The sequence below is a fragment of the Paralichthys olivaceus genome, chromosome 18, assembly GCF_024713975.1.
Source record: "Paralichthys olivaceus isolate ysfri-2021 chromosome 18, ASM2471397v2, whole genome shotgun sequence".
Classification (NCBI taxonomy): domain Eukaryota; kingdom Metazoa; phylum Chordata; class Actinopteri; order Pleuronectiformes; family Paralichthyidae; genus Paralichthys; species Paralichthys olivaceus.
The window spans coordinates 18,310,782-18,337,604 of record NC_091110.1 but is presented as its reverse complement, the minus strand read 5'-3'; the positions used below and the strand labels follow the sequence as shown (position 1 = coordinate 18,337,604).

Genomic DNA, 26,823 nt, shown 5'->3' with positions numbered 1-26,823 from the left:
TTGGCTATTTAACCATTTTTCACTCCAGAGAAGAAGCAATGATGTCAGACACAGAAGACCTCTTATGTGAATATTTAAAATCAATGAACTGACATTTCTGGTTTACGACTGAAATAACCGATAATTGACATTGTCGCCAATTAATTTGCTTTTAATCAGTTGATGAAGTTATAGTTTCTGTTGTCAGGGCAACAACAAATGATGAACGGAGTAAACACTATCTGATTATTGATTATAGATTATAGATTATCAGGCTAATTGCTTTTTATTTTTCAAGACTTTTGGAGTATCTGGAAACTTTCTGAAAATATGACTGATTTAAATATTTCACTAATTCTTTGTGAGCATTATTTCTAATATGCTTTAAAAAAATCTCTCTCTCTCTATATATATATGTGGCTTCAATAATAAAGAGTCCACCAGGGGGCAGCATCCATCTGGGAAAGCTTCCCCACAGGACCTCATGGAACAAGTTTTCCTCTCAGGACAGAACCACAAACATTTCAATATTCACGTGTCTACGGTCAGAACCCCAAATAGAAAACTAAAACAGCCTCTAATAGAGTTAATTCATTAAATGCACAATGAAAAACCCTTCTGATAATAAGACGAATAGAAAAGAGGTGAAGTTTAAATCAAGGAAGTTTGTTTTCTCATGAGATTCAACAGCGCAGAGACTGAAGCTGATCTGAGGCTCCTGGTTCTGGACACACCCTTGGCAGCGCCGACTGAACACGTTGGACCAGTGATGACTCCCAGAGGGTGTGTCCTGCACACGGCTGTGAACCAGCCCAGTGTTCACCTCCTCCTCCTCCCCCTCCTCCTCCTCCAGAGAGAGGACGCAGAGCCGCGCGCCTCTCACCAGGAGCAGTGCGACACTTTTACGCAGCGGCTCAGTGGATATTTGACTCTTTGCTGGAAGTTTCCACCCGAAGCCCAGTTTGACCTGGAGGACTCTGGTACCTGCAGGACCTGTCGGGCTCTCCGGTCACCATGGGGGACGTGGTTTCCTCTCACCTGGATGAGAGCAAGAGGGAGATGATTACAGGTAAGAGAGGAGCTGGACTTCAGTCTCTCACTCACTGAAGTGGCTTGAAAAGTTTTGATCTTCAAACTGAAACTTCCCTCAGAAGTTTATTATAGCTGTGAGTTTTTAAACCTCTCCAGTGGACACATAACAAACTTAACACCATTATTGTATTAGATCTTCCTGCTCTTTAGTCTGTCAGTCATAAAAACACTTGTGCACTGGAGTAAACTCTGACTTTAAGTTAAAAAAAACTTCTTTCTAACCGAGTTATCAAACTAACTCGAGGAGATAAATCCACCAGAACTTCAAAAACAGTCTGTGACAGCTTTATTAAGTATTTCTTATCCTACAGTCGGGGAATCACCACGATATTCTCTTTTATTAGATTTTCCTTTTCTTCTGAATCATATAAAACAGATGTGCTGGACTCAACTCTATTTCAAGATGAAACAAACTTCTTTTTAACCGAGTTATCAAACTAAGTTGAGGAGAGAAATCCACTGAAACAGCTTCATGAAGTCTGTGTTTCCTCCAGACCCAACTCAGCATCATCTTTATTATTTGATCAGATTTTCTTGCTCTTTTAGTCAAAATTACATGAATTAAAAAAAAAAAACATGTGCTGGAGTCGAGCTCTATTTTTAGATCAACCAAACTTATTTAAACCGAGTCACGGAAACTGAAACTCTGCAGAAATTGTGCATAAACTCCGTTTGAAATCCAGCTTCCCCCACCTGTTCTCTTGTCATTTATATCTGTGCTTTGTTGCTCTGCTCCCCTGAATCCTCCAGCTCTGCTGCAGGCCCATTTCTCTGAGATAATAAGTAGGTTTCCCAAAGGGAAGCGTGTTTGTATAAGTTCGGGACAGAGTGCTATTTAGGTCTCAGATTGCTGCAGCCTCCCACCGTGCAGGTCTGAGGGATCATTTCGACTGGGAGCAGAGAAGCAGAAGAGACCAGAGGCTGAAACTCTCCCATGTGTCGATGAAATTATAAGACTCGGAGAAAAGTTTGTTTTTTAGTTTGACTTGGTAATTACATCCCTCAGAGTTGTGCATTCTAGAAACTGCTGTCGCGTCTGAGTCGTTTCAGGCTGCAACGCTACAGGTTCAGGATTGTACTTCTGTTCACTGGCCGGCCAACATGCATGAAGACAAACCACTTCCAGAAACCAAGGATTGAGTCCTTGAGGTTTGTTGTCGATGGTTACAGGAAAAAATACTCTCCGAAGTAGTTAAAAAAACTGGAAGAATAACATTGTTAGAGGCTGAATCTTGTGCTGATGCATTATTTCCAAAACCACAGAGTGTTGGAGCTGTGCAGTGTTGCTGAAGTTATTGACAAATGAATCAAAAACATGTTTAAATAATCGTTTAAATCACCTACAAAGGATAAAGGTCAAATATTCTCCAGCTTTTTCATCTCAAATGAGAGGATTTGCTTCCACCGTCAGTAATTACACCTCTGGGACTTGTGACGTGCTGATCATGCAGATGTTATTTGGGGCCTTTCAGTCTCATCTCGCAGTCGCAGACGGGCTGTGCTGTCACTGACGAAGGTGTGGCACATTGCATCTATCTGTGAGCGCAGTTATTCATTCCTGATCCCTCACATGCGTCATTAAGTTCAGCGCTATAACTGTAATCAGCTTTGCTTGATAGAAAAATAAAATAACTTAACCTGCCGTATTGTGCAGAGTTGTGTCAGAGGAGGAGGAGACGGTGAGTGAAGCCGCAGAGGTGACGCAGGTAGAAACATGTTGAAACTGTCTGGTTCTCTCACACCCTCCCTCTGATGAGCGTGAGCCGCCGCCTCTTGCATGTACATGTATGGATGAATAGTATACGTCCTTTAAAGTGCAACCTACAAATCCTCTCTGGTCGTGGGTGTGCACTTTGTCTTTGTGTGTGTGTGTGTGTGTGTGTGTTAGGATGACTCTGCACTGGGAGTGATGTTTGGAGTGTGCTCCTCCCTGTGAGAGGTGATTTCTTCATTCTCGCCACTTCAGCACATTCTCAAACAAAATGATCTCCTCTCTCGTGTGCGAGCCCACGAAAGAAGACGCAACATGCACGTAGACATGTAGACACACTTTCCTGGATCTGCACCCAAATTCTTTCTTTTGTGGAAATCCGTTCAATTGTTTTGGAGTAATCCAAAAAAAAAAAAAAAGAGAGAAGGAAAAATGAGCCAAGGCCTCAAAAAAATCTCTTAAATTCAATCAAGCTGCAGCAAGTTACACAAACTCACAGAATCAGGTCTGTAAATGAGCCTGACTCTTTTCACCACTTCCTCTGAGACAAACACACTTTGTCTGCAACATGGTGCCGCTTGATTGAAGTTAGGAGACGGAATTTAATGAAATATTGTTTGACTCCCCATAAGCACATGTCCGTGATGGCACCATGGGTCAGCTGGCGTTGGCTCTTTCAAAATAAATGGGAGCGCAAACGTCATTTTAACCGTCAGTGTTGCCAACTTAGCATTTCTCACATGGACCATGCACCAAAGTCCAGACCAATGGGAAGCAAGTGAAGCTCTGGACTTTGGTGTGTGTGATTTATGATGTGGTCTTTGCTCCCAAATTCCAATTTCCAACTGCCTAAAAAGTCCGTCCATGTGCAGCTTCCCAGTCTGCTGACTTTGGCACAGGAGGACCAGTGGAAAATACCGAAACTGTTCACGTTTGGAGCGGAGGCTCCGTGAACCAGCTCATATATGGTGGAAGTTTCCTCAGGACTGGACCGTCAGAGGATTTCAAAAAGTTTAACACTGTTTCAGCCGTCTCCCAATCTTCCTGTGACCTTCTGACCCGTCCACTCCTCCTGTAACACGATTAAATTGTGTGTCCCCGTCCTCCGTCTCCTCCACATTCCCTCCACGTCTGTCCTGTCCTGTCAGCTCTTTCCTTCCTGCTCTCCCGCTGCAGGCCGGCCGCCTCCCTCCTTCCTGCGTCGTCCCTTCCACAAACACTTGACGCTGACAGAGTCAAAACGCACCGATCGGTTAAAAACAAAACACTTTTCCAGAACTGCTCTGGAGTTTGGGAGAAGCTTGTGTCCCCTCCTGCACCTCCCTGCTTTATTTCTAAGATGCCTCCTGCAGAGACCCAAAGGGTCAGTCACATTTTTAGATCCAAGTGTCTTGTTAAACCAACAAATATTCAATTTATAAGAAAAATAATACTTTTAAATTGACGCTCAGGGTGAATTGGAACTATTACAACCAAATATCCATTTGCATTTTAAGAAAATAGTGTTATTAAAGTTATTATCTCAGTTATTAAAGCGTGTTTACTTGGGTTTAAATATTTTATTGTGTAATATTCACGTCTTATCAAATATTTACTGATAGTATTTGCTGGGCTGTAATAACATTCAAATGTCTGAAGACGGACACGTGACACAGACATGACAGAGCGAGTTGTGTTGAGAACACGTGACCTGTTTGCTGAGTCTCTATCTAGAACTTGAAATTTGACTATGTGACACTTTTCATAAAGAGCTGATAGCAGAAAACTTAAAAAAAAATATGTTTAAAGAAAATAGAGGAGCTTAATATTTTTATCTTCCAACAAACGAACAGTTTGTGTCGACCGTGTGATATTAAGTTTGGTTTCCTGATCTCGTGTCTGTGTCTTGCAGCTCGGACCAGAGACGTGATGAAGGAGTTCGGTGACGTGTACGAGGAGCAGTACGCCGTCGCTCTCTTCAACACCGTCCGCTACGAGATCGAAGGAGGAGGCGGGACGCAGTCGCAGCTGCTGCACCGACAGGCGAGTTCATTCAAATACAAAGATGGTGAAATAGAGCGAGGCCTCCACCTGTGATCCTAATCCCTCCGTCATTTCTGTCAACTTTCACCGGTCTGGACATTTATAGTAAATCAGTAATAATGACTATACTCACCACCAGTAGCTGCAGCAGGTCACGGAGCTCACCTCCGACATGTTAGTAGATGGGACATGGTGGGACCTTGATACTGTGGCTCCACACCACGATCACATTGCAAGATGGCGCCGTTCATTTCCGGGACATTTTGGCTTCATTTCTGGAGAGTGGGAGGAAGCGGCCCCTCATCGTCCATCTTTATTTAAAGTCCAACGGTCGCGTGTAAACTCTAAATGATGTTTATTATCAGTCATGATGGAAAATACATTGGCTTAGCTCCACGTGACTCTAACCTGTCTAATCGTTTATTTACAAATCCTCCAGCTTCCTTTCCGCCACAGTTTTTAGTATCAGAGAAGAAATTCACACGGTTCGTTTTTTTAACGTTAGCTTCCATCAATATGAGCTTTGTTTGGCCGGTGGAGCTTGATGTTGAACACACGCTGCATGAATGAGCTCATTCTCGGGTCGACGTGAACCCCCCCCCCTCCTCGACCTCCCCGGTTCTTCTGTTCCTCTCGTCCTCTCTGGACTGAAGGTCCCACTTTTGTCCATGGCTTCAGTCACCGGAGGGAAAGTGGAGCACATTTCACACATGAGCAGAGACGCCGTTTGTAATTCTGTTATGGTCGTTCATCTCGACCATAACAGAATTACACTCGACCAGCTGAGCTTTTAGCGGCCGCATGTGTGGAGGCTTGAGGTCTCCCTCACCCGCTGCAGGACGGACACGGCCCTGTGTTACATGTCCTCCCCACTATCTCTCCCCCTTTCATGCTTTGGTTTTAATCTCAAAAATACTTTATACTACTCCGTCACCCGTGCACAGCCGTCAATCTGCTGTCAAACTCAAGCGTTTCAGTTGTTTCTCTTCTCCGTCTGCGTCTGTCTCGTTCTTCCCTTCCCCTGACTCACGGGATCATTTGATCTCAGACATGAAACCTAAGAACACAGTGGGTGGTGTGAATCCTTGTGCAAATACTCGACCTCGCCTGTTTGGAAACACCTGGTCGTCCTCAAGTCTCTTGCACAATTAAAGGAGATGTCAACGAGAACGTTATTAAAAAGCCACAGCAATGAAATCCACGAAGAAACTGTAAATATATCAAACACAGGACAGGACATGTGGCTCATGCTCTGGTTATATCACTGTATTATGTTTTAGTGCTGAGGGTCTGTTGTCTTTCAGAACCCTCTGGCGGACCGGACCATTTTCTCCGGGAGTCTGTTTCAGTACCTGGAGGAGAACAGGAAGTGGAGGAATCGCTTCGTGTCGGTGCCGAACACCTACAGCATCGACCTCTATGAGAGTAAAACCGTGAGTTTTCTCTTACTGGATGATTTCTTTTGACTCGGGGACTTGTGTTAAAAGAGCTCGGTGTGTTTGGCATCTCTCTCGCAGGCACACGATCGGGGGCTGCATCCGAAAAGCACCATCAACGTTGCCGGGTACAAGGCCCTGACCTCGATGGAGGAGTACTTGGAGCTGATGAACACCAGCCTGCCAGGTGAGACGAGGACACACACAGAAAATATGAACGCAGTTTTATATGAAAATCAAATTAAATGATGCCACGGAAATCAGAAATTTGGAGTTGATGATGTTCAAAACCACCGAATTACATTTTCTACATATTCAATCCCTGATGCACCTGCTAGTTTCACTTCATCTTTACAAGTCTCCTTACTCCAGTTCACCCTCCGAACCTTCTTGTTTCTCGTTCCCTCCTGTGACTTGTTGCAGGAATCAAGGCCAGAGTTGGAAATCATCCGTTCATCAAGTGCGCGACCCAGTTCCCGCTCATCCTGTGGCACCCGTACGCCCGTCACCACTACTTCTGTGTGATGACGGAGAAGGAGCAGAAGAAGTGGCACGCCGTGCTGCAGGACTGTGTCCGACACTGCAACAACGGTAACAACACACACGATCATTTCGTCTGCACGAACAGGAAATAGCAACAAGGAAGGTCCCTGACAGTGTTGACTTAATGGTTTTCAGATTATTTATCAAAAAGGAACGATTATAAATCATGACAGATCAACTGAAACCTTCATTTCTCCAGGAGTAAGTAATTTGCGATACCGATATGTCGCTAAGTAGATCGTTATAAAATGAATACGTGAACACGTATGAAGTGCAAATCCATGATATTATGAAGTATTATAAATAAAAAGAAAACACAAAAAACGACCAAATATTAGAACTTGAATTATAAAAACAAACAAATACGTAACAAATGAACATTTGTATATCAGGAGACACATCCTGATAAATGTCCTTGAAAGGCTCTGGCTCATCGCACATGGACGGTTTCTCAGTGTCTTCGATTTGTCCCCTGTACAATGAGTGTCTCTCTATCTCTGTCGGTGATTCATACGAGGGTGTGTGTGTGTGTGTGTGTGTGTGTGTGTCGCAGTGTTAAGTCTTCACATACCAGCTGAGTGAGCTGGTGGATTGAGGAATATGAGATGCTGCAGGAATGATATGTATTTCTTTTCCTATTGTTCGGTGTCGCTCACTGTGAGCGAGGCATGTTGTTGTTGTGTCAGGATCCGAGTTTCAAATGTTACGGCCGAGTCTTCATCACTCGTGGACGTTTTTTAGGACCCATCACGATGAGGCGGCCTCTTATTTTGTCGTAGTGTATCTTTCACGAAGCTGTGTTGTGAATCGGCCTGCTCCGGGGTTGTTCGCCACACGGTATGTTGGTTACACGCATGCTTGCACGCTCGTGTTTGTGCACGTGTCGTCTCATGTTCAGATGTGCTTTATTTAGACTCAAGTCAGAGGCAATCAGAGAGTGCAGATTTTGGGGAAGTCAGGATTAAAATACAAAACGACGTGATCAGGCTTTCATCGTGTTACAAGCGGATGTTTCAGGATTTTCCTGAAACATCCGTGAAATGAAAAGTGTTCTCTCAAAATGCATTTAAACTATTAAAGATCTTATCCTCAACTACAGATATTTTGGCAGCAAAGCTCTAGATCCTCTTCATTCTTAAACACTTTACCTCGGCTGACCCTCATCTTCAAACACGTACATACGCAAGCGTGTAAAATGCCTGTGGGTGTGACACCAGGCTTTGACTGCGTGAAGCCGACGTATAGCTAAATATATCTGTGATTGCTGTAGGTTCTCGTTGGGATGGATGATGACACACAACTCCGGGAGTCACATAAACATAAGCACCAATATGTGTAAATGTGTCCAGTGTGAGTTAAAGCCAGTCTCAGTCCTGCATCACGAACACAATCGAGCTTCATACCATTGAATTGAACGAGACAACGCGTTGGTTCTTAGCTCTTCAACACGCTGACAAAGTTGCTGAACCTGATCTAGCCTTGTTGATGAAGCCGTCTGAACCGTGCCGTGTGTATTCAAAGCCTCCTTAACCACACACGACAGTGCCAACACTGGTTTTATCAGCAGTAATTGTTTGAAAACATCCCATGCATGCGGTGAAGTGAGAGCAGCCCAAAAAAAAAAGCAAAAACAGGAGGCGAGTTTCTTCATTTCGGGGGATTTTGAGGCAAAAACCAACACACGCTTGAATTAATTTAAAACCAAACTTTAGAGCACAAGAGTATCTCGTCTCGCTCACTCTTTACTTCCCAAAACGACCTGTCCGGGCACGCTCGGCGAGCGGCAGAGTCGCTGCTGTACATTCCAGCTGTGAGGCTGGGCTGCAGGAGCGTGTTGTAAGAAACACAGGCTGTGTTTTTACTGTCACCATGGCTGGTGGAAGTGTGGACTGGCATTCATGGGATTTCGGCCTGTGCCGACACGCCCGGTCTCACCTCCACCTTGTTGGTGTTGTTGAGGAAAAGCAGAACTAGTGAAAGAGTTTTCCTGAGGGCGATAAATGGTTTTACAGCTCGACCCCTGAACTCGCTGCAGTTCCTCTCAATCGCCGGCCCTGTAGACACACGTTTACATTAGCCGCACACACAAACACTTGAAACACAGCGCTGAATGGAGTATGGACGCTGCCGATGGGAAACATAAGGTGATGATTCACCTCTGAGTTCAAACACGTCAACATGGTAGAGACACTGAAGGAGAAGCTTCATGCAAATCAGCTCTTCAGCTGAACTCAGATATTATTCAGGCGGCTGTGACGAATAAAAACCACAAGTTGAACATTGAAAGCGAAGATATGAAATCCACCAAAGCTCCTTCTGTTTTATTTTAAATATCTCTCCGATAAAACAATCAGCTGCTGCTTTGCATCTCTTTCACATTTGCAAAGCGGCCTGTTCGTCAGATCCGAGGCCGGCTGCAGGGAAACACTTTATTATTCAAACGCGGCTCCGAGCGGCCGCTGGACCACCAGAGGGACAACCATCACATCACACCAGCGACTATCCTCCCCCACAGCCTTCAGATCCACTCACCTCCCAGCGTTTGCGTCATTATGCCTAACTTTTGACATTTAGGTAATGCATGGTTATCTGAAGTGTGGGGTCTCCGGCCTGTTTGCTGCTACTGGAGACAGAGATCTGCTAAACTCACTTCTCCAGTGGTGTTTGTGATGTCTGCGGCTGATGGTGGGTCTCACTCAGTGTTTATTGTGCTGTGGGTTCCGCTGGCTCCACGGAGCTGAACCACATGGCGAAACACTACTCATGCGTGTCGGCGGGAGCAGCAGCAGAGAGGGTTTGACGCAAATGTTTAGAACCTGCGTCCAAGCGAAGGCAGGTGGCCGAGAAGCTGACATTTGACATCTGAGCTCGTAATGGGTTTTAAAATGTCAAATGTATGAAAACAGAGAAAGATAATGCTCTCTCACACTCACACTCACACACTCACACACACACACTTGTGGATATGGAGGCCTGGGAACTCGTCCCTGACTGCTGTTAAGATCCCACCCACCGGAGCGTGGTGAGCAAGGCAGGGAGGGAAATGCCTCAAATAAAAAGACCGTGGTAAATGCTGCCACATGTGCTATTTGTAAAAGTACACACACACACACACACACACACACACACACACACACTGCAGAGAAACACTAATGTGCTCCTTGATCTTGCTTGGTTCAGACACATGGAGAATGTATAGCAGTTTATAGGCTCGGGCAGTTCGTTGAAAAATATTTTGCTTTTTCTGTCGGCACCGAGAGGAAAATTCTCGTTAAATAAGTAATTAACTTAAAATGTAGAAAAACTCCCTCTCAGGCTTTTTACACCGGTGATCTTGTTCCGATCTTTAAAAGAATTCAGATAACTGCTTAAATACTTTTTTAAAAGTGAAAGCACGAATATGTTTTATAAGATCTAATAATCAAGATAAACGTTTGGAATGTGGAAGGTGAAAGCCTCTGAGAACTTCCTCACAACTTCCTGTCAAAGCCACAACAGGAGATTATGAACTACACAGTGGGTCAACAGTCCGTCGTCATCTACTGATGTACTTGATCTGTGTGTTCCTACTTCTGGAACATATACGTTGAATATGGATAAGTTTCCAGCGGCTTCAAGAGGTTTCAAACGGTCTGTTATTGTCCGATTCTCTATTTCAAATGTGATTTTCATGTTTACGGCGCAGCTCTTCGCTCGACCCGGAACAAGTCAAAATCATAGACTGTTTATAAAGAGGGAGACAAACATTGGCGGCTCCTCAAAAGTGAAGCCGAAGCCTCTGCATCGCCCCCCTGGTGGCTGGCTGCAGTACAGGTCTTAAACCTCACCTCCTCCGTGTAAGCAGAGTGATTTCAAATTCCTTCTCCTCAAGATGTGTTCTTGAATTTTAGGCAGTTATGCAGTTCTTATCACAGTGCTCTATGTTTAGGTTCAGGTACTTTTTGTATTATAAGTTATTTGATGCAATATAAACAACAGTATTAATGTCACGTGTGACTGTATTCGAACCAGTGGCTCCATTTTCCCGATCGCTACTCTGGCTCCTTATCTGCGTAAAATGGCAACGTTGACATCCGGGATATTTTGGCTTCATTTCTGGATAGCGTGAGGACGTTTATCTTTGTTTACAGTCTTGAAGTGTCTGGTCTACATGTACCAAAACATCAGTCGGCCTCGTGCTGCTTCCCTTTCACTGCAAATGATAATCGGCCCACCTACCAACAGCACAGTTATTTTCCCACTGTGCTTCTAACCTCAGTATCCAGTGAATTCCCTTTTGCCAAAACAAGCACAGCCCTGAGTTACTGCGCTGGGAGCACAGACGGCTTCCTGTCTGCCTCCGTCTACCCTCCGCTCGACTCTCCGGCCACTTCCTGTCTTTGTCAGCCTCCTCTGAGTCACAGACTTACAGCGACAGATAGAACAACTCGATCCACGCTCAGGCAACACACATGCACACCTTCGATTGTGCATGACAAACTTGACATGTGACCAGATTGTCGCTCAGGCGTGTTCAACGTTCATTCATGCATTACGCAAAACAGGAAACTCACAGCAGGCGTGCAAACATACTATATACGACGTAGAAATGCACTGACTGAACACGTGTACAGTCAGTGCATTTCACGTTTATTCATCCGACCACCGAATCGTGTGGCGGCAGTGTAAGAAAATCCTGCAGACACAGATCAGGAGCTTCAGTGAGAATCAGAACGTGGAAACATGTGATCTGAACAACAGCCATCCTCTAATTACAAATTGGTGGTTCAGACCAGAGACTCTGTCTTGTTTCCACAGGATAAAACACAATGGAAACATGTGACTCGTTAATATAAAAATGGTGAAACTGCTAATTATAGCAAAGTTTAATTCCATTCACCTGTCTCTTGAGAGGGAGACGTGACTTTCAGCCCTGAGAGAGAGAGACGGCTCTTCGGCTGGTGACGTACGTCGATAACACAAATAAATGCTGAGAACCAACTTCCTTAAAAAACACACATGTTTGTGAGCTGCTTCCGTTGCCCTGTTGGCTGCGAAAGGGCGGTAACCGTAGCAACCACATGAAATCTGTCCTCCCAACACGCCAACATCTTCCTGTTTTGAGGGATGACACAGGCGTGTGATAACGGCCGAGCGTGCACGTGTCGTGCTCGACTCCAGCGGCTGTGACTGAGCAGACCGCTGGCCAGATTTAAACCTCCAGAGCGTCCCACAGATGTGACTCATGTTATGGAAACAGTCGAAGGCTGGGAATCCACTGGAGGTCGACAGCCGAGTAACTTATACCGAGTATATGCGCAGAATAATTCAGAGAAAAATAAATTAAAAAAAGAGCTCCGACCATTTTTACCAACTGTGCATCATTTGAAAAAAAAAGGTGTCCTTTAATTAATGTTGACAAACATCTGCTCTGCTCTTTCCTGCCCCCAACAGGTCTGTCAGAGGACAGCACTGTTCAGACGCCCGCCTTCACCGACTCTGTGAGACGTCACAGACAAAACAAGGGACACTACGGGACCTGGGACATGATGTGCGGAGGACCCCCGCAGGTCAGGGTCTCAGCACTATATGCAGTATAGGTCACAAACGCTGCCTCCTCCATGATAACTGATGGGTCATGGACCAAACTAAAAAAGTCAAAATACAAGTTAAATTACTTTTTTCCGAAGTTTTTTTTGTACTTTTAGGTATCACACATTGGTAAGTTTGGTTTTAAATGCGTTGCAATGAAAAGCTGAGACTTGCTCCCTATTTGAAGTGGAAACACATCATCCATCTTTATTTACAGTCTGCGGGGAGTAACGAGCTTCAGCCCGTTGTGATGGATGATAGACTTTTCAGACTTTTCACTCCATCACCTCCAGCACACGCCCTCTCCTCACACTTGAGAACAAGAAAGCCCCAACACAAGACCCCGCCCCTCACATGCACATACGTACTCACACACTGTGAATGAGGCCCTTTCAGTCTCCTGCTCCACAGTGTGTTTGTGAACGTCACCTTTTCATCATTAGACCAGTTTCTTTTTTTGAAGCTCCATGAACAAAACAGTATTTGTATTCATAGGTTGCAATTGTCCTATAACCATATATCCATATGTCACAAGTGACAAAAGCAACGTTAAGTGTTGCATCACGATAGATTGTGCTGGAAAGAAATTTGTGAATGAGACGCTGGGATTGTTTCCCAGTAACCTCGAATATTTTCTGGATTATTTCTGATGAAGAAAACTTATTATATTAAACATATATATATATATATATATATATATATATATATATACTTGCACCTCCCCATGACTGAAGATAAGGTGAAGTAGCTGAGTAGAAAATAACCCTCGATACGACAGAGACAGATTAAGAGAATTCATCTTATTCAATTTTAGACTTTTTAGACCAAACTATTTTTGTGGTATTGACATTAAAAGTGGCATAAAATAACTTGATGTGTGAGTTAATCAAACCAAGATCACGCCAGTCACCACCACCAAGGCAACAACAATACAGAGAAATGATCATTTCATCTGCTGCTTTCAGTCAAACAAGCTTTTAGTCATACAAAACTACAATAAACCTTTTGTTCGTCAGGCCTTTCTGTTCCTGAAGAAAAACGACTCCGCTTTTGTCACAGCCGTTCAGTACCCGGCCAAATATTTAGTTTAGCTTAGTTAAAACCTGGTGTGTGTGTGTGTGTGTGTGTGTGTGTTATGCCACTGAGACCTGCCTCCCTGCTTCTCTTCATCCAGCTGTGTATCATCTCAATCACTCCACTGTATCCACCTAACCACACAGGAAAAGGCTGCATGTTTTCCAAGTTTATTTCTGTTTTTCTTTGGGTGGAGGATATCGCTTGTTTTTCCACTACACCTCCTGTCTACAAAAAAAAAAAAAAAAAAAAAAGAAATCCCCAGTTGGCACATTACTTTAGTAACGACAGCATCCTGTGCCCGTCATAGTATGAAGTACATGAAGCATCAGGTAGAAGTAAAGCGGATACAATCCGAAGAGATGAGTTATTGTGACCGTGGCTGGAGGCATTTAGTGTTTGTCCCATTCTTGTGGACATGATATCTCAGGACTAATGAATTTTCCTCAAATTTGGCACGAATGTTCAGTTTGGATTGGATTCGAATTTCTGTCATCAAATCAGATCATATACCAGATCAGCACTGGTTGGCAGAGGCATACAACCATAGTGCAAAAAGCTGGGCAGGTTCTTTTTTTGTATAATCTACTCACACATAAAATGATGAAGGTGTAGATACATTAATACTGTCTGTGTGTGTGTGTGTACAGATTCTGTGTAATCTGGTGATGGAGACTCTTCACCCCGAGATAAGAAATGTGATCGGTCCTCGTCTGAAGGGGAAGATGCAGCAGAGGCAGAGAAACTGGATGTTGGTGAGTTCCTGTTTCAGTGTGTGGCGAGAGAAGCAAACAGAAGCGGATCAGTGATGCTCTCCAACACCTCTCCGCCCTCCAGATCTCCGACGCTGTGTACAGGCAGGTGTTATCTCAGACGACGAGTCAGTTCGGCGCTCTGGTGGACAACTGTGAGGCCCGGAGAGTTCAGCTGGATGCGAGACTGCGAACGGACATGGACCAGATCATCACGTCTAAAGAACACGTCAGCAGCAAGATACGAGGTGACCGAAGATTCTGCTCAGTTAAAAAATATATATATTCAAGGAATAAACTCAGAGGTGTGAATAGTTCCAGTTTATTTCTTTATAGCGTAATATGTTTATCGACCATCAACTGAGGCCCACTGCAGCTCACCTCGTCATGCATCCAACACGCTTTGCACAATGACTTGGTTTACGTGTTGCTCGCTGTTCCGTGTAACATGATCTTCCTTAACTCAAGTACATGCTTCATTGTTCATCCACTGTTTGCCTCGGTGAAGGCGTAGCCGTGGTTTCTCCAGCTCAGGGATTACTGGCACAGCAAAGCACCGGGTCTGGCCACTGAATAACGCCACAGTGCTCAAATTTCCCCGGAGTGCATTCGAACACATGGCATAACATGGGCGTCTGTAGCCTAACGTCCCGTGTTTTAGTCTTTTTCATTCCTCCTCACATTGTTTGTCATTTCCCTCCTTTCTGTCTGATTTCTGCTTAATACAACACCTTTTGAGTTAATCTGGCACCAGACACTCATTTTTTCATTTGTACTGTTTCCCTGAAGTGGCTGAACTGCATTCAGGTGACGTTATCTTGCAGATAAGACTCGTTTTAAGTCAACTGTACAAAAAAATATGCAGAGTCGCTTCGCATGCCAGTGTGAGACATTTAATTGCAGCTGGGATTTTTATTGTCTCTTTTATTAGCGAAGTAACATGTCTAACGATTGGACGTATCTGAGCGTAAGGTGAAGCTGAAATCTGCTGGGGCTCCATGGAAACAGAGTGTTTACTTAAACATCATAGCATACATACCAGTGTCGTCAGCCCGGTATCAAACAATGCACTCGCTTCATGTGTCACTTATTTAGAAGCTGCAGCAACTAAGCATTAGTGTTGTTTGTTCTTCTCACCCTCCATGCCTCGCTGCTGACGCACAGCTCTGGTGTTGCCCAAGACGGAGCCACTCCTGCGGACCAGCGTCCAGCCGTACATCAGCTCCATCCTCGAGGCTCTGATGGAGCCCACGAGCAGAGGGTTCTCGGAGGTCAGGGAGGTTTTCTTCAGAGAGCTGGTGGAGATCAGCAAGAACTCGCTCAACGGAGGGGGCAAGGAAAAAATGGGAGATGTGAGTTACACATTAACTGGCTGCATTTGCATTGTGACCCCTTTGGGCTCATCTGGAAGGCTCCCTAACAAAGTCAGGTAAAGTGACTGGAGGCCGACATGTCTGACTTGATGGAATCGGTTGACTGATAACGATAGAGCAGCCTGGGCTTTATCAGGAGCTAAAACCCCAAATTTCAGACAGATGCTGAAAAGAGGAGCTGCAGAAATGGACAGGATGAAGAAAGATGAACAATCAACCTTTTTCTGTTTTGGTCTTGATGCTCCTCGACGCTCGAGCCACTTTAACACACAGTTGCCCTCCTCTGTCTTTCGTCCCCTCAGCACATGGAGAGACTGTCCATGCTTGCCTTCCACCCCGTGAAGATGCAGAGCTGCTACGAGCAGGTGGAGCAGCTCAACCTGGAGGGGCTGCAGCAGAGGTTCGACGTCTGCAGTCCCTCCGTGTTCGTCAGCAGAGCTCAGATCCTCATGAGGGAGGTGAGGCGTCACAGACATTCACACTGTTTATGACAGAAACGATTAGGATTCACCAAGAATCAGCAGAAAACTGGACAGCATGGGGAAGTCTCTACTCCCACCTGCTGGACAAGATGTGACATAAACCTTAAATACTTCTGCATAACTTTAAGCTATTTGTTAATATATTATTTTTCAACAGCAAATGGACAATACAGTTTACACATTTGAGCAGCTGCTCCACCAGTCTTTGGAAGGCAAAGAAGAAGACGACATGTGCAAGAACATCCAGCGATGTCAGGACAGGGTTCTCAAGGTAAAGCTGACAAATAAAAAAAAAAAAGTAGAAACACGTTTACGGCTAACAGCTGGAACAATGGTGAAGGACGACAATGTAAGAGAGGAGAAAGGTTTTCTGTATTGTAGTTACATCAGTCCAGTTATTCTTAGTGGTCCTCAATCATGCAGATGGTTTAATTTCAAGTTTTCTTCCTCCACCCTGCTACAGGGCAGGTCAGTTAAAGTTCATTATTTTAAAATGTGGTTAATCCAAGATAAGTCAGGTATTACCATCTAGATGCACTATATATTTTACTCTTGAGCCTAAAGAATAAGTTGTTGAAATATGGCTTGTGCAGCAGTTAAGAGAAGCTGTTATGAGTCACATCTTTAAATGCACGTCTGGTTACCTCTCGTCAGAAATACGATTACGACAGCAGCACGGTGCGAAAGAAGTTCTTCAGAGAGGCTCTGCTGCAGATCATCATCCCGTACATGCTCCAGCAGCTCTCCCCCTCCTGCTCACCGGTGAGTAGCATCCAACACAGACTCACATTATCCCCACTACTACTTTTTATCAAAGTACTGAGACTGTTTCCACCTCTTCACAAGTTTGGTCTTAAATTTACTTGGTAGACACCCTGCATGTCAGGATGTCCAGGGATCAGAGATAACTGAAGGCATCAGAAACAATGAAGGCAATAACAGGCAACTTTGCCTGAAGCTCATTCGTGTCTCGTCCGTCCTCAGGAGCTGCCTCGTTTCAAAGAGATGATCTTTGAAGACTTCTCCCGTTTTCTGCTGGTGGAGAATATGTTCGAGGAGGTGGTGCTGCAGTCCGTCACCAAGGACATAATGATGGGTGAGGAAGAAAACAAAACTTGCGGTAGTGATGTGTGATATCGTTACGGTGAGTGATCGGACATGTGAATGCGGTGATTGATTTTTTTGTTTCTTTACGTGTCCAGCTGTGAAGGAGGCGGCCGTCCAGAGGAGACACAACCTCTACAGGGACAGCATCGTTCTGACAAACAGCGACCCCAACCTGCACCTGCTTGGAGAAAACCCCTCGGTGGACTGGGCTACCAAATTCGGGGGCGAGGAGCCAGGCGACTCTGTTGGTGGGATGATTGAAGGAGGGGGTTCTGGGAGTAGACGCCGGCAAGTGGTGTCCATGATCCAGCTGGATGGGGTGCCTCTGCCCTACGAGTCCTGTCTGGAGGTTCCTGGGGTGGAGCTCATCCCGGAGGAGGACGCAGAGGTGTTTGATAGTAATATGGAGGAGCAAGAGGAGGATGAGGAGAGTGAGGGCCCTGCTAAAGAACCCATGTCTCCTGACAGCGTGAATGAAATCAGGGGCCTAATCAACCCGATAGTGGAGATGGTGCTGCCGGTGTCGGAGGAGGAGGAGAGCGACGTAACCAACGGGACACAGCCGACCAGAGGCATCATCACCTCGGAGGACGGAGTGCAGGAGGAGGTGACACACGTCACCACCATAGTGGAGGAAGTCCCCGGCAAATCTCCACGAGACAAGACGTCCCCGCATTCAATGCTCAGGCAGCTGGTAGGAAGCATGAAGCAGAAGTCTGATAAGGAGCAGCAGGAGGAGGTGGCCATCCTTGAGGGAAGTCAGATGGCGGCACAGGAAGACGATAGTGGACTGATTGCTGAGGTCTGTGCGGCAGAATCGGATTCGGAGTCGCCACCACTGCCGACAGACTCCAGCTCGCGAGATGACAGCGGCTTCCAGTCACAGACCAATGTGGAGGCGGAGGAAAGTGTGCCTCAGCCAATCACAAACGGCCTGAGTGGGGAGGACAAAATCATCGACCCGGCAGATGTGGAAGTGTTTTTAGCGTAGGAAGAGGATGTTCTGGACATAACTATGAAACTGGAGACAGAAAACCGAGTGACGGGAGAGGAGAGGAAAGAATTCAGATTTTATTTAAAGGTTTAATTCTTGTCTTAATTCTTGTTTATAATTGCACAGTCCAAAACCAACTCCCCCCCACTTCCCTTTCTGAAACATCTCTTTGGTGATTGGTTCCTCTCTGCAGCATTTTCTGTAAACGACAACAAAATCCTGCAAATCTTATTTGAATAAGGATCCTCTCGGAGACCACTTTCCCAAAGTGGTGTTCGCCAAAAAATATTTAATTAACAGAACAACTACATCTGAGTTATAAAAGTTATCTCGCAAAGTTTGCATCAGTTATAAGATCAGATTGATATTATTCTCAATTTATCTCAAATTTTGTTTTTTTTAAACATCTTTTAAAAATTGAGCTTTTACTACAGTGCAGGTAGATGAATCATTCTCTAATGATCACAGCCTCTACCTGGGCAGCAGGGGGCGCTATAATCATTCCTTAGATGCTTCTGGGTTGGTATCTTCAAAGCAGAGGTTGTCAACCTTGTCCCGAGTCACGACCCACAATCATAATCAGTTAAAAGTCTTATAAGCATTTTCTTATTTTTGACATTAAATGAGTCACAAGCCAATTTCACTAAATTAATTTCTGTCCCTGTTCACCGACACTTTGACTCTGTAAATAAATAATAAAAGAATTCCCAGTCTAAAATATGTTATCTTATTTTGAATATTTTATCTGGAGACCCCCAGAGATTATCCTGTGACCCCTGTGAGGTTGACAATCAGTGCTTTAAACGTCTATGTTTCCGTTTTTTAAACATATTTTCTAACTAGTTTTGTGAAATGTTATTTTAAACATTCAATTTGTTTAACATGCGAGCATTTCTTAAATTTGCAAAATGGCCTTTATGTTTCAACACGTTTCAGTGCAAATCTGTCAGGGAATGATTGTTTCTTCCACAGTGATTCTTCCAGTTTATTACGTTTAGTTTCACGTGACTTTGACTTTTTGGCTTGTAGGATTTGGATGAACTTGTAATTAGAGGAGGCCGTCTCAGTGGTAACAAGACAAAAGAGTGACTACTTCTCTGTTTAAAAACAGTCTTTTATTATTTAATCCCATCTCTTCTGGGTAAAAGGGAGAATTCACCCAAAGTCAAACGTATTCACTGCTTTGTTGGTTTCAAACTCCACAGATGTCTGGTTTTGTTCGATGTGACCGGGATGAACTGGCTTTTAATTAAGACTATCTGATGTCCTTATCGGTGTACAAATACATATGAAAGAAGAGGCCGTATCACTGATATTTGTCCTTGTGGAAGAGATTTGCTCACGTTTGTATAAACAATCGTTGTGTCTCTGTGAATAATGAAAGGGGCACTGATGATGCAAATGTTCCATAAAAACCAAGAGGTTCGATAAACTGTAAATATTAGACTTTAATTTCTAAAATAAATCCTTCTGTATTTTCAAGCTGTGTCATTCATAATCATTTTTTTTTTCAGATGCTACATTATATAAATCCTACACCAGCAATTCACTGCAATGTATTGAGTAAATATGTGTAGTTCACAGACCAAGGTGCAATTCTGTCTTGTCTCTATTAATGAAATGAGTAAAGGAGCTGGTGACCCGTTGTGAAATCCCCTCTCATCGCTGCCTTCAGATTCAAACCCAAGACCGTCACCTTGTCCTGTTGATTTAATCCAACATGTTGTATGTAAGATAGAAGGTCAAATAAATCATTTTATCAACTTTATTCTTGATTTTAAATGTTAAATCAAGACATTTTTTATTTTAGTAAGTGACACACAGCAGATGATCAGACACACGTTTCTTCTCATGTTTCAGAATCAGTTACAAAAATAGTTCCTCAAAAGAGAGGAGGAGCATATTTCAATAAAATACATCTGAAAGTGTTAGTTACAAGGCACTGGCTTTTTTCTTTACTTATGTGCTTCTCGGTTTGTCAATGATTTCCACAGAACCACATGACCTACGTTCACTGTCCCCATGCACACGTGAGAATGATTCCCATCTGTGAGAGGTTTACAAGCTAAAAAAGAAAAAAGAAAAATCACATGGTCCAGTTCCTCCATCTGACAGAGCACAATCTTAAAATGACCTGTGACTCAACGGCCGTCAGTGCTGATCAGAAAAATATGACGAAAGCTACAAACAGTGGAAGACTTCCCATTCCATGTTTCCGAGGACAATTTCTCCTCCTTCAAAAACATTTTACCGTGAATAAATAAAACTAGAGTATAAGGAACGCAGCATGTGCATGATTTAAACCCCTTTGCTGCGTGTGAAGGGAAAAAGGAAATGAGTCCCGAGGACTGAAATTAGTGGTGAAGATTGTTATTATCCGTATTATTGTGCAGTTAATTTTTAAGCATAAAAGCAATACGATCCCTCTTTCTTGTTTCCCAAGAGTTAAAATTTGACAAACACCCAACCAAAGAGCAACAGACCAACATGCAGAAATGAGTCATTGAGTGGTTTCCCATTTAGTATCCAGAGCAAGAGAAAATAAAAACCAGCTCCTCCGTCTTAAATCCAGATTTGTGAACTGTCCATACCATCAGATTTGACCCAGCAGAGGGAACGAGATGAAATAACCGAGCACAGAACCTATGATGACACCGACGAAGATCCAGACATTGTAGGTCATGACGCACAACATCAGCATGTAGCCGAGAGACACCTGCAGCATGTGGAGGACGGTCTGGATACCGTGCAGTAACCAGCTGAGGACCAGGAGAAATGAGAATTTGTGAGTGAATAACAACTTCCGTTTTTACCCAATTTTAATACTTCAGGCAGCGGAGGACTGAGCGAGGCAGGGACACGTATTCTTATGACAGAGGAGGCAACTCTAAGAACGTTTAAACACAAAATAAGGTGTCCATTCTGTCTCAAGGCGATGAGCACTCAGTACACAATGTGTACTGTCTACTGTGTACTCACTGTGTATACTCAGTATAAACAAATGCTGAAAAACTAGAATTACTGACTCACGGTTGTTAACCTCCACAAACCAGTCAAGTAGCACTGAATCCACGTCTCTCCAGAGAAACCTAATTTGTCTTTAATTATTATTATTGAGTTTATTTTGTTATAATAACCTCCATTAAGGATGTTATGTCTGTGTTTGTTTGTTGCTGTTGTTCTGCTGAACAGATTTTGACTCAGCTCTTGGTGTGGATCCAGGTCCGAGGTGGATCCTGGAATCTCTTTTTGAAACATGGAGAGTTTTCATGGATCGTTCAGGCTCATTAATGTCGATGAGTGTGTAAATATGTCGTTCATCTTATTCAAGCTGAATTTAAGGAGACGGCTCAGCCGTGTCAGATGCATGAACCATGTATTTAATAGATTTTTGGAACAGAGAGATGGAAGAGGGGCTCGCTCCCTACCTGGCATTGCAGTACCTACGGGAACAGTGCACCATCACAGTAGATGGTGTAAATGCACCTCAACGTTGGCTGCAACCCGCCAATAGAAGGTTTAAGGTTGATTATCTGACCTCTTGGGCCGCAGTTACTATTTGATGAGGATCTGGTCCCTGAAAGTGTTTTTCTTTTTGTGTGTCTCGTGGGCCCTGACCTGTACCTGGTGCTTGGAGCTGGAGGAGAAGGCTCGATGGGGGTCACGGAGGACTGGGAGGGGCTTCTCTCCAGTGTGGAGATGCAGTCGCTGTGGAGGGACGTGGGGCTGAGGTACGGCTGTGTCAGCTTTGACTTATTTCCCAGCCACACCCTCCAAACCTTAAGCACCTCGTAGAAAACTGTCAGGAGCAAGACGACAAACACCGACAGCCCCATTCCTGCAAACAACAAACACACACAGAGTTTACTTAAGCAGCTGGAGTCTGTTACAAACGCTGCCATTTAAAGCCCTGAAGGAAGAGTAAACTACCTCCGGCCAATTATTAGTGTCATCATGAAAAAATGTGGATATTTTTATCCAAATACGAGGAGTGGTTTAGGATCTAATACTCAGCACACTGACCAACACGCTGAAGGATAACAAATATGTCTTCTTGGGGCGACAGGTGGACTCGTGAACATCATATCTGCATTTTTTCCCGAGGTGCTGGGTCGCCATTTAAGGGCCCGCTCCTCCACAAATAAAAACTTAAAGGTTGATACAACACTACAAGATATTGGATGATAAAATATTAGATTTCCTGCCTCTCTGTGACTTACCCACAGGCCCGTTCACGTTCCAGAAGTCGAACAGCAGGGTCACGCTGTTCGACACCTCAAAAGTCATCTATAGAAAAGAGAAAGAGAAAAGTATTAAAACCCTCAAACAGCGGAGGGAGTGCTGGGCGCGGGTTGAATGCTGATGCACGTTTCATGGGAACGACATCAGTGATGCAGGACCAGGTGTTAACAATGTTGACCCCAAGCCTCCTTCCCACCAAGATCAGTTATCCAGGCTGGGAGTCAAAGCTCTGTCATTAGTGCTGTGCTCTTTAATTTTCTGGAGTCAAGTCTCAGGATGTTGTTACTGATCTGAGCGACCTTTACTTTCTTTTTCACCTTTTCTTACAGGACCTTCATCGCTAAAGCCAAAAAACAAAGGTTTGCATTTCATAAAAAATAAACAGACGCAGGAATAATCTGTCTTCATTTATGCTGCCCTCAGTACCTCCTCTGTTCAACATATAATATCTTGGATTCCTTTAAAAACAAAAAAATTGTGTTGGGCTGTTCCAAACAAGCGTCTATTCAGCTGATCTTATCCCACAATTACAACAAGATGTATTGTCCCACAAAAGCTCCCTCTGTAGATACGTGACTGACAGAGGAACGTACTGTGTGTGTGTGTGTGTGTGTGTGTGTGTGTGTGTGTGTGTGTGTGTGTGTGTGTGTGTGTGCGTGTGTGCTGAGTCCTTGTCAGACTCTCAGAGTCACCATCTGTCCAAGTTTGACTTTTTCTCACCAGCTGCCCATTGGAGAAAGTCAAAATGAAGCCTGCAGTGTTCATGTCAGTGCAGCAATAATCAGGCTTTTAAAACTACTGTCATCAATCGAACTAAATATTAATCAGTCTTATTAATCTTATTAAAGATAAACAGTTTATCTGTCATTTCACAGAATAACTGAAAACACATGTATTATTAATTAGATCAGAGAAGATGTCAAAACTCACAGTTTTAGAGCAACACTATGCAGCTTCAGCCTCAGAATGAGGTTGATGGCTCAGGGACTTGGAATAGGGAGAAGGTTTCCTTTTTCATTTCCTGCTTCCAGGTTTTGAATACATCCATTGTCATTCTTACTTTATCTTGCTGACTAACAATCCAATCACCCAAAAAACTCCTTGGCAGAGTTGTAGGTAATACAAGTTTGCAGCTCATGGCCCAAATTGCCACTGCTGTGCATGTTGTTCAGAGTGTGAGGCTCCATTCAGAGGCTTCATAGGGTTCCGATATTTTAAATCACGTAACCAGGACGTCTATTTGAAGCTTTTCAACTCCAGCGTGACTCTTGTTTTCTAAATCATCATTTCAGCGTGATCATAACAACAAACTCACTACGGTAACCACTGATCTAGGAATCCAATGACATCCATTGGGGGAAAAAAACTGTAATTAGATGATGCCAACGTTGTGAACAAGCCAACTGCTTCTTTAATAGGTTACAGAGGAGGCAAAAGTAGGCACACCCAAAATATCTAGTACATTTTGGGTGTAGCAAGTTAATGATCAAGTGCAACGGGTGTTTAAAATGATCAGTTTGGATGACAGGTTCGATGCTCAACGTTAGTTTTCGCTCACGAGCTCGAATTGTTAACGTTGAGGTTTGTTTAAAACACGTCTTGTGGTTCTTTACCTACCAGATGTAATTTTCACTGATGTCACCGTCACCATGCTGACAAATGTTATGAGATAACCTGTGAGTTCAATGTTATGTTTGGAAATAGTGATCGCATACCAACATGAATAAGCCAGTTGAGGGAACTGGTTATACAGAATAGATTTGTTTTATTTATTAACTATTAAGTTCTCCTATTAAAATCCACCTGTAATTTTGTTCTTATGATCAAATCCAACAACTCAATTTGGCACAGTGACACAGCAGAAAGTCAGATATGAACAACTTGAGTCAATCCTTGGTGGTGACCAGTGTCAGCCTCTGTGTCGAACCCCATCTGAAACTCAGGTGAGAGACTTCCAGGTAAACTCTGAGGTGAGTGCTTTCACTAGAAAAACTTTCAAAAGTGTTTCGCTTTGCTTTGTCCCACATGTCAAAAACATTTGGGGATATTTTGTACGAAGTGGTTTTTCCTAATGATCCTTTATTTACTTTGGAAAATAGCAAAGTTTTGAACGTAGGGCTGGGCGACTGCACAATATAAACCTGTAAGGATTTTACAAGATGTACTTTTTAAAATGTAGGAGCCAAATAGTTTATAAAGTATGTTTAAGGGACTTTAGAAAAAAAACCTTCATAATGAAATTCTAATCAATTAGAACAATAAAAACTAAACAAATCAATTATTTGATTTGTAAAATAGTTTAGTATTGAATGAATTGATGGACAATTACACAATTTAAACCTCTGAAGGATTTGATTGCAAAGATTACGAACACAAACATTTTGAGCCAAAAAGCAAATCGTCTTCTAAACTTTTAAAGTAAGTTCAGGTGACTTCAGCTCATCCTCAGTTAAACGTGTCTCTAAACAAACCGAGCCGGGAGATTTATTTATCACTGTGAAAACAGTTTAACAGAATAAACGAGTGAATCTCAACACAACGCAAACATTTAAACCCGCGTTAACGCGCGAGCTCACCGCAACTCGACACTGCGGGGAAACTACAAAAACCCACAACTCACAGACATCATGGTGGACTCGCTTGGAGGACTCGCAGGGCGGCGTCTCTCTCTTCAGTGGCCCATCTCAGGAGCTCTCTGCCCGGGCAGGAGCTGCGGGTCCGGAGCCTCCGGTGCGGGGAAGGCACCGACACAGCGGGGAGCGCCCGCAACTCACCAGAGGGACGCCGGGTAATGGAGTTCTCCCCGGAGGCCGCGAACAAAGAGCCGCGGCGGCTCAGACTGAGACGTTGAAGTGTTTTTTTCAAATGATCCGGAAACTCAAGATGTCTCCGTCTTCAGCCACAGATGTTTACACAGATGTTGACACAGATGTTTACACAGCGAACATCCAGTTAATGTCGCTCACACACACACAGAGAGCAGCTGGCGGCCATGTTTGAATAAGACAGTGCGCATGCGTGGAGCAGATCATCCGCCCCTGGGTTTGTTTACGGAAGAGATCAGAGTCACGTGATCGACGGAGAAAGCCGAAGGTGTTCGGAGCCCTGCGGCGGATCAGAGCAAATACAAATATTACTGAATATAAATACTACTGAATATAAATACTACTGAATACAAATACTACTAAATATAAATACTACTGAATATAAATACTTCTGAATATAAATACTACTGAATATAAATACTACTAAATATAAATACTTCTAAATACAAATACTACTAAATTTAAATACTACTGAATATAAATACTACTGAATATAAATACTTCTAAATACAAATACTACGAAATATAAATACTACTGAATATAAATACTACCGAATATAAATACTACTGAATATAAATACTACCGAATATAAATACTTCTAAATACAAATACTACTAAATATAAATACTACTGAATATAAATACTACCGAATATAAATACTTCTAAATACAAATACTACTAAATACTACTGAATATAAATAGTACTTTATATAAATACTACTGAATATAAATACTACTGAATATAAATACTACCGAATATAATATTATATATTATATATTCCCTGTTGTAAACATATAAGCAGACAGAACATATTAAGTAGTTTATCTTATCTTATATCATTTAGAATAAAATATGAATGTCTAGAATTTAAGATGTAGGATGAATATATTGAATGAAAGTTAAATATCTATAATCAAATCTAAACACATAGATTTAATGTTTGAATATTCGGAAGGAAGGTTCAAATATATATTGGATAAAACCTTTGAATATAGGGAATGAAACAGCACTGGCGCCATCCAGTGTTTCTGATGTGTAATATTCTGTGTGCACGTTCACTCTACAGTTTAGACTGAATGCATTTTTTCTTTTACGTCTATGTGACAGTTTAAGTCCAGACAACAACAACATAAAGTTTATGACTGAGTTGATATTTAATTTAGTTGTCTATCTATCCAACGTCACCGTTCTATTCTGTTGACCTTTCAAATCTATTCTATTGTGTGTTACTTCCAGGTCACGTGTCTTTTTTTCCCCCAAGCATTTTATACAATAAAAGTTTTTCTTTTGGTTTAATACGAAAAAGTGATGAACACCGTGTTTTTTTTTTTTTGTTGTTTAATCACACACCGTCATGCACGTGTCACAATTAACAGGAAGACCCACCCATGTGACTGCATGAATGCAAACCCACAAAGAGCACAGGAACACAAGTGTGTGAACACAAAGGCACACGTCCACCTATCCAGTCACACACACACACACACACACACACACACACACACACACACAGACACACACACACACACACACACACACACACACACAGACACAGACACACTAAAGCTGCTGATGTCTGTTAAATCCCTGTGTGATGTCACTGCCAGTCACTGGGTGT

At 43.3% G+C, this 26,823-nt stretch overlaps 2 protein-coding genes across 3 annotated transcripts; one reads left to right on the top strand and one right to left on the bottom strand.

Moving 5' to 3' along the window:
- Nucleotides 1-13: 13 nt before the first annotated feature.
- On the top strand, nucleotides 14-18,332 carry niban2a (niban apoptosis regulator 2a). The gene is made up of 14 exons (XM_069513997.1): nucleotides 14-1,048; nucleotides 4,674-4,804; nucleotides 6,109-6,237; nucleotides 6,322-6,427; nucleotides 6,664-6,831; nucleotides 12,217-12,332; nucleotides 14,079-14,183; nucleotides 14,266-14,428; nucleotides 15,345-15,532; nucleotides 15,856-16,011; nucleotides 16,193-16,306; nucleotides 16,690-16,797; nucleotides 17,020-17,131; nucleotides 17,238-18,332. Exons 1-14 carry the CDS (start codon nucleotides 994-996, stop codon nucleotides 18,131-18,133), a joined length of 2,547 nt encoding a protein of 848 aa, XP_069370098.1. The 5' UTR covers nucleotides 14-993; the 3' UTR covers nucleotides 18,134-18,332.
- Nucleotides 18,333-19,890: 1,558 nt separating this feature from the next.
- On the bottom strand, nucleotides 19,891-25,441 carry slc31a2 (solute carrier family 31 member 2). Of its 2 annotated transcripts, none has more exons than XM_020107304.2 (4): nucleotides 24,999-25,441; nucleotides 22,357-22,423; nucleotides 21,761-21,974; nucleotides 19,891-20,895 (listed from the first exon to the last, which is right to left on the bottom strand). In XM_020107304.2, exons 1-4 carry the CDS (start codon nucleotides 25,005-25,007, stop codon nucleotides 20,730-20,732), a joined length of 456 nt encoding a protein of 151 aa, XP_019962863.1. In that variant the 5' UTR covers nucleotides 25,008-25,441; the 3' UTR covers nucleotides 19,891-20,729. The 2 variants fall into 2 exon arrangements, with proteins under 2 accessions (XP_019962863.1, XP_019962862.1); XM_020107303.2 differs by having other exon boundaries at nucleotides 21,755-21,974; nucleotides 24,999-25,403.
- Nucleotides 25,442-26,823: the final 1,382 nt, after the last annotated feature.

Coding starts and splice junctions, on each gene's coding strand:
- niban2a (XM_069513997.1), top strand. CDS start 994: ATGGGGGACGTGGTTTCCTCTCACCTGGATGAGAGCAAGAGGGAGATG. Junction 6,428..6,663: donor GATGAACACCAGCCTGCCAG/GTGAGACGAGGA, acceptor GACTTGTTGCAG/GAATCAAGGCCAGAGTTGGA. Junction 17,132..17,237: donor CACCAAGGACATAATGATGG/GTGAGGAAGAAA, acceptor TTACGTGTCCAG/CTGTGAAGGAGGCGGCCGTC.
- slc31a2 (XM_020107303.2), bottom strand. Junction 21,975..22,356: donor GAACGTGAACGGGCCTGTGG/GTAAGTCACAGA, acceptor TGTTGTTTGCAG/GAATGGGGCTGTCGGTGTTT. Junction 20,896..21,754: donor GCTCCAAGCACCAGGTACAG/GTCAGGGCCCAC, acceptor CCTGGTCCTCAG/CTGGTTACTGCACGGTATCC.